Source organism: Trachemys scripta, chromosome 5 (assembly GCF_013100865.1).
Source record: "Trachemys scripta elegans isolate TJP31775 chromosome 5, CAS_Tse_1.0, whole genome shotgun sequence".
Classification (NCBI taxonomy): Eukaryota; Metazoa; Chordata; order Testudines; family Emydidae; genus Trachemys; species Trachemys scripta.
In genome coordinates this window covers 116,155,754-116,168,461 of record NC_048302.1, presented here as the reverse complement: position 1 = coordinate 116,168,461, position 12,708 = coordinate 116,155,754, and the positions used below count along the sequence as shown (strand labels likewise).

General features: G+C 45.8%; 2 protein-coding genes across 2 annotated transcripts; one reads left to right on the top strand and one right to left on the bottom strand.

Annotated features, from left to right (window-relative positions):
• Positions 1-1,963: 1,963 nt before the first annotated feature.
• TADA2B (transcriptional adaptor 2B) lies at positions 1,964-7,383 on the bottom strand. Its single transcript, XM_034772164.1, has 2 exons — positions 7,094-7,383; positions 1,964-4,056 (listed from the first exon to the last, which is right to left on the bottom strand). Exons 1-2 carry the CDS (start codon positions 7,361-7,363, stop codon positions 3,064-3,066), a joined length of 1,263 nt encoding a protein of 420 aa, XP_034628055.1. The 5' UTR covers positions 7,364-7,383; the 3' UTR covers positions 1,964-3,063.
• A 440-nt stretch (positions 7,384-7,823) lies between these two features.
• On the top strand, positions 7,824-10,127 carry CCDC96 (coiled-coil domain containing 96). The gene is made up of 3 exons (XM_034772538.1): positions 7,824-8,126; positions 8,247-8,711; positions 9,039-10,127. The coding sequence occupies exons 1-3, from the start codon at positions 7,824-7,826 to the stop codon at positions 9,582-9,584; spliced, it is 1,314 nt and encodes a 437-aa protein (XP_034628429.1). The 3' UTR covers positions 9,585-10,127.
• The last annotated feature ends 2,581 nt before the right edge of the window (positions 10,128-12,708 follow it).

The following is a 12,708-nucleotide window of genomic DNA, read 5'->3' as shown; positions in this document are numbered from 1 at the left end:
CCCCACCCCGCTCCCAGGGCCTCCCACCCACCGGCAGCTCCACCAATCAGTGCCTCTCCCTCCCTCCCCACACCTCCTGATCAGCTGTTTCATGGCATACAGGAGGCTTGGAGTGGGGGAGAGGAGCGAGGGCACTGCAAGGGAGGGGGCAGGAAGGGAGTGGAGTGGGGCAGGGCCTGTGGCAGAGCCAGGGTTGAGCAGTGAGCACCCCCCATCACATTGGAAAGTTGGCACCTGTAGCTCCATCCCCGGAGTCAAGAAGCCATATAACTTCTGAAGAGCCACAGGTTGGCCACCCCTGCTTTAGACCAAGTCATCTTTAAATAAAAGGATAGTTGACAATGAGACCTTGCTTCTAGGGAAGCCCTTTCCAACAGACTAGCAGTCAAAGCTAATAAATACTCTTGCATCACTGAATCTGCTTCCAGGATTGAAGTAAGTATTGATATCCATGGTTTTCATACATTAAAAATACTTTATTTTACATTCATTCAGATCTTCAATAAGTTATGTCTAGCACCAAAGTAACATTTTTGGAAGGGCTGAGGAATTCAGAAACTACAAAGTGTAAATGCAGAAGAACTGATTTATACAATGTTTAGTTGAATCATACGAGTGCCTAGAAGTCTGATTCTTTTAGTTATCCATCAGATGGGCTTCAGAATATTGCTTCAATTAAACCCACTAAGAGTTGTGCCAGAGCACCTTAGAAGTATAAAAGTGATGTAGATTTAAAAAAACCACTAAATGAAAGTTATTTATGCAGCTGAGGTTCCAAAATACTGAATGTATGGTGATGGTATGGCACCCAGATAACAGGGTTTACAAATTGAAAAGAAGAACCAACCACCTAATCCAGTACCAGGCGTGAAAACAGAGACAGCTTGAGAACATCTTTCCCCTTTCCATGTAAGTAGGGCGTGGAAACTTATCACAGTTTGTAGTATCTGAACTTGTGCATGCACAAAAGGATACACACGACAAGTGGAGGTGGTTCTCAGAGCTGTTGAGCACATTGCAGTCACTTATAGTGCAAACAAAAACGTGGGACTGACAGTTTTGTCTTAAGTATTTTACAACAAGCCATTTACAGTTATGACAAACAAAGCCTTATACAGCTGGGGACGTAGTCCTTGCCTTTCTGAAGAGACTTAAGATACCAAGCTCAAAAGAAAAAGGCACCATAGATTCCCTTGGAAATGCTGGCTTTTGTACTAATATTCTCTTATTAGGACTCACTGTTAACACTGTTTTGGTAATGCTGGATACATTGACAATTAAGAACACTCAGAATTCCATGTGTAGAATTCACTCTGCAGCTTGAAAGAATATTACACGGTTGGGTGATTACTTCTCTGTCCACTGCATGAAATATCAAAACAAGTGTTACGACATTCTGAATGCTCAATTTTTTTCTAGTTATCTTAATAAATCTTCAAGTCCCAATTTTTCAGAGTGCCTGCATTCCAAGCATATCAAGTTAGCTTACTGTTAGAGACCTTTCCAAACAGGGATGCTCTAAGGAAGGAAAGCCAGCAAGAACACAGGGAACAAGGAATTAAAAAACATAAAACCCAGAAAACCCTACATAGCACATAGTTCCCTGCATTTTACAAGAATATCAACTATAACCAATTTTTTTTTATTTGATATATTCAGGTAAGGTACTTGTAACAATAAAAATTCTGCTTTAATTCTTCAGATTCTTTCCCTGCTTCAATTAAAAATCTGATAATAGGATTAATGTTTTATGGATCAGATACTTCTTTTTGTATGCTCGAGTGAGGGAGAGAAGCTTGTGCTTGTTGCAAGCACCAAACTTGGACTGTAGCCCTTTAACATAATTAAAAAAACAAAACAAAAAAAACCCCATCACCCACACCTTTCCCCCCCCAAAGGTACCTACGAGGTTGGTATGCCACATTTTCAGTGAAATATCACATTATTTGTATTGAAGTAGACCAAGTTGCAAATTAAGATTTTTGCTGCCATTTGCAATAAATTTGTCTCAACATATTTTAAGCAAAATATGTGCAATGGGCAACATGTAATGGCTTGATTTAGTTTCATATTTTTTAAATGAGCAGGGGACTTTAGCTGCAAGTCTGAAGTAGCTCCCATGTTTTTACATCAGTGGTTTGTACATCAGTATTAGATGAAAATGTACATTAACAACTGACCAGATTCAGAAGAACATTACATTTCGCTGGACCAGTTAAGCCCCCCCATGCCCAGAGTAGGGGCAGGGAACTCTGTGGCTACTGAATTATCTGTCTGCAACAGGAGTTTCCTACAGGATCTATGCCAGCACAGACCCTGGAGTAATCTGCTTAAGAGGCAATTCAGTGTGAAAATAAGTTTTTAAGAATCTGCTCCATGAGGGAAGTGACTGGAAACAACTTATCCACCATATTCCATGTCCCTGTCCCATCCTGTTGACTCACCTCCTCATGCATTTTCTATATGTGCTCACATCACTCTACCACAATACAGGTCCTTGTTACTGAGTAAAGAATGCTGGAAGCTAAGCACTAGTCACAAAATGCTCACTTCAAGTGTTCTGTACTTCAAAGCTCAGAATTTTTGTAAGTTTCATTTGGCTACCAGCACCATGAAGAGAGTGATACAAGATAGGCTCCATCAAATGAATGCTTCCATCTCCCACCCCAGAACAAGCAAGTGTTGCACTAATAACCCTTTTGTCCAACAGCAGAGAGTATAACAACTAGCCTCGGGCTACTGGATTTGAATAAATCGAAGTAAGAACATATCCGTTCCAATAATGTTCCAAAAGAGATGAAATCTGATCCACCTCATTCTGCAATGAATATTTAGCGGCAAATCCTTTATCTTAAAGTACTTAACTTTAAGATCACACAAGAAGTTACAGTTTGGTATTTTCCATGATCCAACGTAAGAGCATCCTTTTGGACAGAGGATTGTAAATACTCATGTTTTACAGGAAAAAATCCTATCTTTGGGGAGGGAGAGAAAGTAACAGAGTAATTTGGCCCACGATGAGCCATTTATTCACATTGACTCAGCTTTCAAATCAGACGAGTTTCATGAAGCATCCCTAGATATCCAACCACTTTCTGTTAGGAAGTTTAAAATCCTTTTCTTTAGTACCTTGTCCAAATAACTGGGAAGGCGACTTTTTGAGGGAATACCCTGTCTTTTTTGGAGATGGTCTTTAATAATTATAGTTTTCACAGTCACATAACGTGCCGGACTCAGATTTAGAGAGCTACAGAGCACCTTTTCTCTGTCTGATAAGAGTTCAAAGCCAGGCAGATTTTCAATTGCAGCAAATTCCCCATCCTTACCATCTTCCTTTCCTCTCTTGGAATTGGCTATATTTTTATTCTCCTTCCTCTTCTCCCGTTTATGTCTAGCTGCCTCATATTCTGCTGACTCTTCCATTTTGGTGATTCCATTTCGACGGTACCGCTGCAGTTCTCGAATCTTTGCTCGAAGTACCCTCTCCTTGTGCATGTTCTCAAAGAAGTCTTCAAACTCCTTACAAGACATGAATTGATAGAGAGGCCTCAGTTTTAACCTCAACTCCTTTTCTTCTTTTGTGATCTTCCGTTTTGGAGTTTTTTCCTTGTCCTTTTTATCCTTCCCAAGAAAGGCAGGTACCAGATTATAATCTCGTGCAATGTTTTTCCTCCGTTGCCTCTCCTTAAGTTTTCTTACGTACATATCAACATGAGCTCTTTTTAATTCTATTTCCACATCATCATCATCATAGTTCACTGAAAGACCACTGATCAGAGTCTCAGCATCCTGGTCATACTCAATCTCATAGTCATCTCGAAGTGGCATATATCCCAACTGCTGCTGTTCCGCCACTGATATGTCTAAAGGAGGGAGGGGTGTGGTCAGACTAGGAGAAAGTGGGCCACCACTAGGACAAGTGTGATCTGTCACTCTGTTAGGTATAGTGTCAGGGATGCAGGCTTTTCCAAGGTTGCCATGGATATACATGCTTACATAGTGTTCCATAACTTCCTGGGGAGTTCGGGATGCTCCAACATGAGCAGCCATATCCTCCTAGAAGGAGAAAATTAAGGAAATTAGTGATGACTTGACTTATTAGCTCAGTTCTAAAAATACACCCAATTATTAGGGATAACCTCTCATGTTTTCCCCCACACATCAACCTGAAATATCTTTGTTTTTCTAGCAATATTTAGGTTAATAATTCTACTGTGCATTCACACAGTCTTCTTCTGGACCAGTATAAAGTCCCTCCTATAATATCTCTTTATTCCACCAAGATGTTTCCTCGATCTAGCTAGATTTCTAGAAGGTATACAGATGTGAACAGCACCTCAGTGACTAAGCTCTAAGACAGATGCTACTAATAGTATTCCATGAAGCTGGCACCATGAGTATTAACATAGCAAGCTACATCAGTTTCTCAGTGAATCCCAAGACACCACCAGGATCTACATGAGCACCATCTGGAAGTGACATCCTCAGGGCCACTGCCAAATATAGGCCTTTCATGTCTCAATATCAAGTGCACCTTGACAGTAGCGTCCCTGAAATCTAGCAAAAAGTAGAGTAATTCCACTGGTTGAATCATATGTCAAAATTCTCTGGGGAACAAAAGTTCACACATTTCTTTGCAGAATATAAGAGAGGATCAAACAATCCTATTTATTCAACAGCTTGCTTGGCACATAGTGTAGGAAAAGTAAGTGGCAATCATTCAACTCATAAAAGTTGTTTCCATGACTCAGGTCCTCCCTCCCAACAGAGTTTCATACCCTCTTCACTCCAACATTTTACAGAAGGGGAAAAAGATTGTAACACTGAAACGGTACACATTTAAACAAATGAGAGGCCTAAGTCTAGTACCCTAGTCATGTGTGTGTGTGGTTGTTTAACTAGAGAAACATGGAGGAAGAAGAGGGAAAACTCTAAACAAAATTTTAAAAAGTATTTTGTCCTGCAGAAGTTGGTAGCAATTTTTCTAAGAAAATTTAGAAGCAAAATTCAGTTCTATGAATATTTATTGTGCCAATATTTTAATAATTATTGAATTCAATAATTAAACTATGAAATGGAGATATTTAGTTCTTTAAATGTAATTCTTAATGCAGCCTTAGCCATGTAGTCAAAACTGATGCCTTCATATCTAATTTTGCTCATTTGGAAGTGGAAGTTCAATATTTGGATCATATTTCCCATTTCCCCCCCCCTTTTTTTTTTAAATACACAGGTGAGAAAGATTAGTTATTGCACATCTCTGCAAGAATAGTTTGTTAGGTAACAAAAAGCCACAGCCATCATAATAAGAAGTGTATTTAATGAGATTAGGTTTTATTAAGCTGTACGAATTTCAAAAAGAAAAAAAAAGACTTGCCCTCATATTTATGAAAAAAATGGGATGTGCAGTAGGGCACTAAACAGTACGAGCTTGGATGAGTTGAGGTATCTTGCTGTCTTTCTGAAGAAAAGCCCTGTTTCAACCAATTATCAACATAAATGGTGATTGAGTCAGCTTCCTATATTGTACCAAAACAAAGAAAATTTTGTTAGTGTAGATTAAAAAGGATGAGTGTGTGAGACCTGACAGTTGTGACAGAATGGAGTGAAAAACATAAATACAATGAAGACAGGTGTGATGAGAATAGGGAACAAAGGAGTAAACAGAGTCAAATCTGCAATGAAACTGGGATGGGAAGTTGTGTAAAAAGGGAAATCTTTACTGTTCTTTTTTAGATGACAGATTCTGTTGTAAGTCTTTGGGGAAGCACTTCCTTTACTAGAATCCCTCCTGCACATACTAAGTTATTGAGCAATCTGTGGGATTCTTTGGTTACTATTTCTACACACACACCTATGGACCATGAAACAGCTACGGGGGGGGAGGGGGGGGGGGGGGGGGGGAGGCAGGGTGTCAGACATAAAACTTGATTGACCCTTTCTGAAAGCCATGTTGTTGATGGGTCAGTTTTAGATTAAAAACAAAAATAAAGCCCCAAGGTTTCACAAAAGCTTTTTATTAAGAAAGTATTCTTAATTTAGCTATTTAATAGAGCCTTTGACTTTAGACACTCACCTGCAGTGTTTGTATCTCAAGTACTATATACAGTGCCACAGGGCACAAGAATATTTCAAAAGTGATGTTATTCATACCCTGCATACTATCCTAAAATAAACAGATGTTTGTGTCAACATGGTCAACAGTTAATGCTAACTTCAAAAGTGTCATAACATTTCAATGTTATCTTCTTGAGAAGAAGGAAGAAGTTGCCATCTCCATGTTACCATTTTGGCTCTTGCAGACTCAGTAAGACAGCTCAGCATCATTTTGTTCAGGTTTTCTTCACAGATGTAATAACCAGAAATTGAACATTCCCCCCGACACTCCCTTAAGTGGAAACCTTAAGTTGGACCAAGACTGTTGGTCTGGTCATGACCAGAAAGTTGTTGTATGGGCCATCACTAGCCAGAGACTCAATTCAACACCTATGCATGGGACCCAGAAAGTGACTGACTACATACGCCACATAGAGAAGTGAAGTTTGTCCAGCAGCAGCATAAACAGCACTAGCAAGTCTGATGGTGTGGAAAGTGTTCAGGTTTCAGTGATCGCAGGTATAACGAGCAACAAGAGGCCAGAGTTTCTATTTTAAAGAAATATGAATTTTACCCAGACCATGGAGGGCGCCTGAGCGGAAAGGAGCAGCTGGGACGGGGGGCTGGCTGCCAGCACCTAGACGCCGTACAGCTGACACGCTGTACAGGAGGTGGATGGGCAGAAGGGGGGGGGGGGAATGGGGGGGGGGGCAGGGGGTACGGCTGGATCTCCCCGTGGGGAGCTGTGGGCCCGCTTCGCGGAGCGGGGGACGATAGAAACGGCACATCGCACCCAGAGGAGCCCCACTGAGGAGCGGTCCCAGGTCCCGACGCAGCGTGAACCTCCCCCTGACGCACCGACTCAGAGACCGGCTCCCTGACAAGCCCACGGCTTGACAGCCCAGCGCAATGCTCGGCCCTGAGGCTGCCAGGCCGGGCGAGGAGAGGGGCTCTGAGCTCCGCGCCCCCCTGCGCTGCCCGGCGGCCGCTCGCTTACCCAGTTGCCGAAGCCGAACTGCTCGATCGCGTCCAGCAGCAGCTGCTCCTCCCGGCTGCTCCAGCCGCCCTCGGCCTCGGCCCCCCAGAGGGTGAAGCGGCCGCCGTCCACCAGCTGGTAGCCGTGCCATCGGCGGTGCGGCCCGATCTCGGCGCCTGCCGAAAAGCAGTCTGGGCAGAGCTCGATGTCGGCGCACTCGGTGCAACGGAAACGGAGCGAGCTCACCTCAGCCAGACAGTACACGCAGTACTTCTTCCCCAGTTCCGCCATCTTACCCCGCCCGCCGCGCCGCCCTGCGCACGCGCGGCACCGCCCACACTCAGGGACGGCCAATGGCAGCGCGCCCAAGGGGCGGGGACGCGTAGTGGGAGCCCAATAGAGCCAAACAATCTGACACGCCCCTCGTGAGTGAACCAATAGGGTGAGGGCGACGAGGCGTGGCGAAAACCCAAGGACCAATAGAATGCGAGGCTCCGGTTCCGTCCGCCTCCACTACAACCAATCAGGTAAGCGACCCTAGGCAGCCCCTTCACTGAGTGGTCAACCAACAGTTTGGGGCGTCGGCACAGTGTCTCCGCAGGGAGGAAGCTACTCCTCCCATTGGCTGAACGAGTCCAGCCTTGTTGCCTTGGCAACGGAGAAGATAGGTAAACAACAAAGCGAGTGGGGCTGAGACCGACGCGTCCGACTCAAGCCGTGGAGCGGCCCGGTAGAGGGCCCAGCTGAGGGGATGGAGGAGGGGGCCGAGGCCCCGGTGCACCCCGGGGAGCCCCCAGTGGAGGCAGAGGGCCCGGGGCCCGTCGCGGAGGAGGAGAGGCCGGAGGAGGCCGGGGGCGAGAGCCCCCTTGAGAAGCCGTCGGGGGAAGAGGCTGCCGCGGAGGAGGTGGCGGCAGAGCCGGAACCCAGAGCGGGCACGGAGCCTCCTTCGCCGGCCGCTGAGGGAAGCCCCGAGGCAGAGGCGGGAGCCGCCCCAGAGGCGCCCACCAGCGCGAGCTTCACGGAGGGCGAGGCCGAGGAGCCGCCCCCGCTGCAGGTGGGGGAAGTGCTAAGCCCCCAGGAGAGCTGGGGGGCGGGGCGGCCCAGCCTGCCCCTGCTGGAGCTGGGCAGCCCCATTGACGAGGAGGAGGAGAAGGAGGAGGAGGAAGAGGAAGGGCGGGAGGAGGCGGCGGCGGCGCAGCAGCGGCGGCGCGCGGAGCTGACCGAGCAGTACCGGCTCCTGCTGGCCGACCGCGAGCGCACGCGCCAGTACAACGGGCACCTGCAGTTCAAGCTGTTCGAGCTCTTCCGCAAGAAGGGCGAGGAGCCGCCCCGCGTGGAGCTGGAGGAGCTGGTCTCCGACAAGGAGCAGCGCTACAGCCGCTACCTGGCCATGCTGGAGGAGCTGAGGAGCCAGCTGGCCCAGCAGAGGGCATGGTACCAGCTCCAGCTCGACGACCTGGAGCAGCGCTGCACGGAGAAGCTGGACCAGGTGAACGCCGACTGGCTCGCCTTCCAGGCCTGCAAGAAGGAAGTGACCCTCTTCACCATGGGGCGCCAGCTGGGGGGGAAGGAAGCTGCCATTAAGGAGGTGGAGCACATCCAAGCCAAGGAGCAGCGTAAAGAGAACGAGATGAGTGAGGTGAGGCCACCCTTAACATGGGACTTGTGCTTCCAGAGCAGCGTCCATGGTTCCTATGGGATGTGGGGCCACAGCTAGCATCACATTAGAGTACCTAGCCCTTTAACATAGATATCTTCAATTTGTAAAAGCAGTTAGGCACCTACAAATGAAGGAGCCACTTTTGAAAATCCTACTTGGTATCTAGCACCTGCTAAAAATCAGTGGAAGATGCTTCAGGAATTATGTCATTTATACTTAGACTTGACAAAGAAGGCCTATCCTGATAGAGAGGGGGATTAGAAACGCTCATAAATCTTTCCTGGTCTCTCATTTTTACCATTCTAGGTCCGCCTGGAAAACATCAAACTGCAGCATAAGATTGAAAAGCTTGAAGTAAGCCTGAAAGCTCAAGAGGAGCTGGCAGAAGGACTGCATCTGATAGACTTTGAGCAGCTGAAGATAGAGAACCAGACCTACAATGAGAAAATTGAAGAGCGCAATGAAGAGCTTCTCAAGCTCCGGAAGAAGATCACTAATACAGTGCAAGTCCTGACCCAGCTCAAAGAAAAACTCCAGTTTGTAGAAGCTCAGAATCAAGACCAAAGGGCCCAGCTGATGGAGACTGAGACACTGGTGGCCCAGAAAAGAGAGATTCTGACCAAAACCAAACAGGCTAGGGATAGTTTACGGGTACACAACTTGAAGTTGCAACAGAAGTGTGGGCTTCTCGGAAGTGAGGCACTGCTGCGGGACTTCGAGAACAAGGTGGATGCTGCTGAAGTACTCAGTCAGCGGCTGGAGATGCTGAAACGTCACCATGCTGGACTCACTCTTACTTGCAAAGCCGTAAAGAAAAAAATCAAGGAAGCAAAATCCTTTCTACCAGCATGAGGATTTTGGAGAAAGTGAGGTTAAAAGACAGAAACCAATTTAAGTGCTCAATTTTTGTTTTTATTTGTCTCTGAAATTGTTTTTCATTTACAGGCTTGGAATATAGTAAAAGGGTGAAATAGTCTCACTTTCACATCTAATGAAAACTTTGGAAACAAAGTTTTAATGTTATACATTCCATCAGGAGACTGCCATGAAGTTCTGCCTTTTTCAATGGCTCATGAAGAAACCAAGCATATTTGGCTATTTACTCTATCATATTGATATTTTAAGTATGCATTTAAAAAACACACACACTGGCACTATTCTAATCGCTGGCAGCATCACCCTCTGGTGTAAGCAAAAAATTGCAAGTCAAATACCCTGAGATTCCAGTCCTGGTTCTGCCACTAACTCACTGTGTGGCCTTGGCAGTCTGTTCCCCACAACTCTAAAGTAGGTGTACTTACTGACCTCTCACATGTTTTGAGGATTATATCTTCAGAGAGTTTTACAAAAAATTAAAGTTATATATATAGAGATTGTAAATAAAACAATGTATCACGAGCTTGTTTTAGTATTAATACATAGCAATTGTCTTGTATTTATATGCAGAATACACTGTACAGGTGTTAACTAACCTAATTATCCTCAAGTGATCTGCAATGTTTTCCTTATTGGTCCACAGAATTAAACATTTTGACAGCCAAGCAGCAGAGAGTTGAAAGGGAGATCCATGAAAAGTTCTCTTATGAAGATGTTCACAGAATGAAAGAGCTGCAGAACTATGGATGCTAATGAATCCTTAAATCAGTCCTGTGAGGGAGTTAACATATTGGCCACTGGTGGATGAAAAATGCTTGCAGAGGGCAGAGCTGGAGAGGGCTCTCTCAGCCCACTCGTAGCATGCACTGGTCTAGTAAGTAATGAGTGGCTAGTGCCTGACCTTTTCCTGGTTTCTAAAGCAAGAAGAAATGTCTCTACAGCAGTGAAATGATGTGGGTCAGAACAGTGGCAGGGGTACTTCAGTACTTTGAGAGCAAGATGACAAGCAGTAGTTTTAACACTGGCATGTACGTATTAAGACAATAGACCCTTAGAGCAGGAGACGGGCAAATTTTTTGGCCTGAGGGACAGCAAACTTTTTGGCCTGAGGGCCACATCAGTTTTTTTAAATTGTATGGAGGGCCGGTTAGGGGAGGCTGTGCCTCCCCAAACAGCCAGGCGTGACCCGGCCCCCTCAGCCTATTCGACCCCCCTGCTTCTCACCCTGACAGCCCCCCCATCCCCCCCGGGACTCCTGCCCCATCCAACCCCCCCTGTTCCCTGTCCCCTGACGGCCCCCCGGGACCCCTGTCCAATCCAACCCTCCCTTCTCCCTGACTGCCCCCCGCTACCCCATCCAACCCCCCCTCTCCTTCCTGACTGCCCCCCTGGGACCCCTACCCCCATTCAACCCCCGTTTCCTGTCCTCTGACCACCCCAACCCCTATCCACCCCCCCAATCACCCCAAACTCCCCTGCCCTCTAGCCAACATCCCCCCCACTCTCTGCCCCCTTACCGTGCTGCCTGGAGCACCAGTGGCTGGCAATGCAACAGCCGCGCTGCCCACAGCACCAGGACAGGCAGCCGTGTCGCTTGGCTGGACCAAGCCACACCACTATGTAGCCCGGAGCACTGGGTCAGGCCCGCTGCCCCGCCGCCCAGAGCATTGCACCGGCGGCACAGTGAGCTGAGGCTGTAGGGGAGGGGGACAGTGGGGAAGGGGCCAGGGGCTAGCCTCCCAGACTGGGAGCTCAGGGGCTGGGCAGGAGGGTCCCACAGGCCGGATGTGGCCCGTGAGCCATAGTTTGCCCACCTCTGCCTTAGACATACTTTACATGGAGATCCAAATCTCTCCTACCCCCAATAAGTCATGGTGGTTCATCTGTGGACTTAGTACAGATCCTAAACTGCACAAGTTGATGCAATAAGCATCATTAGACATATCAGTCTCAAGGTCTGCACATGTTCAACAAACATCTGAGAAATGACAGCATCATGAGGTTCTAATTACAACAAATATTCTTGCCTTCTCAGTAAGTCCAGTGCACTAGATCTTGGCTAGAATCAGCAAACAAACCTATTCTGAGTTTTCTTAGCTAAGACATATAAAAGAGTAGATTAAAAAGCATTAAGTTTCTAAAAACGTTTACAACTATTTTTTAAGTGATCTCTGAAGTAGCCTTTCTGAATCACCTCAACACTGGGAAAAAGAATTGATACCACACCTAAAAAATTCTCAGTTGGGAGGGAGGAATTGGGATCATAATGGAAAGCTGGTCATTTTATTACTGAGAGCATAAAAGCTTGATCTTCTATCCTGGAAAGATGATAGTCTGAAAACAATCCTGCACAGGCTTGGAACAAATTAGATGCCACAGTATATGTTTTTCCATCTCTCTAATTAGTTTGATTGGTGATTTTTTTAAAATTTATTTTTCAAAATAGTTTAAAAGTCACAGCAAAACAATTCAACTGTACTAAACACCCCATTTTTATGTCAATTGGTTTTTGGTGCTCTACTAAATCTCCAGTAGTGACGAGAAACTACAAAATAGGTTGACTAATTGGGGCAAAACACCACTACCCACTTTAATCTCTTCTAGACACTAGCCAGCACATGGAGACATATTCCAATAAATATAGTGGCCAACACCTTAAGTGAAAAAGGGAAATAATTTATTTATAAAACCCTGTTTCTTTCAGGTTAAGCCCAGTTACTCAGGCAAATAGGTAAGCTCTTCTCCAGCTAAAATTTTAAGTTAAAGATGTACTGTTGTGCAGTAGAGCATCTATTTGGTTTCCTACTCAATTGTTTTGGTAAAGATATAAGGTCATATGAGTAATAGACTCCCTGTAACAGAATTACACGCTATCTACTTGAGCCTCAGTATGATGATCAAGTTACAGTTGTCTCTCACCATAGAACAAGCTTCATAAACGCCATCTTCCGCTGTACTTACTACTCCAAAGGAACAGTATCTATTATTCCTACTTTTTGGGGTATGTTCCAAAGCGCTACCAGTGTAGTTGGATTTCCTTTAAATAGTCATAAGACCATAAGAACGGTCATACCGGGTCAGACTAAAGGTCCATCAAGCT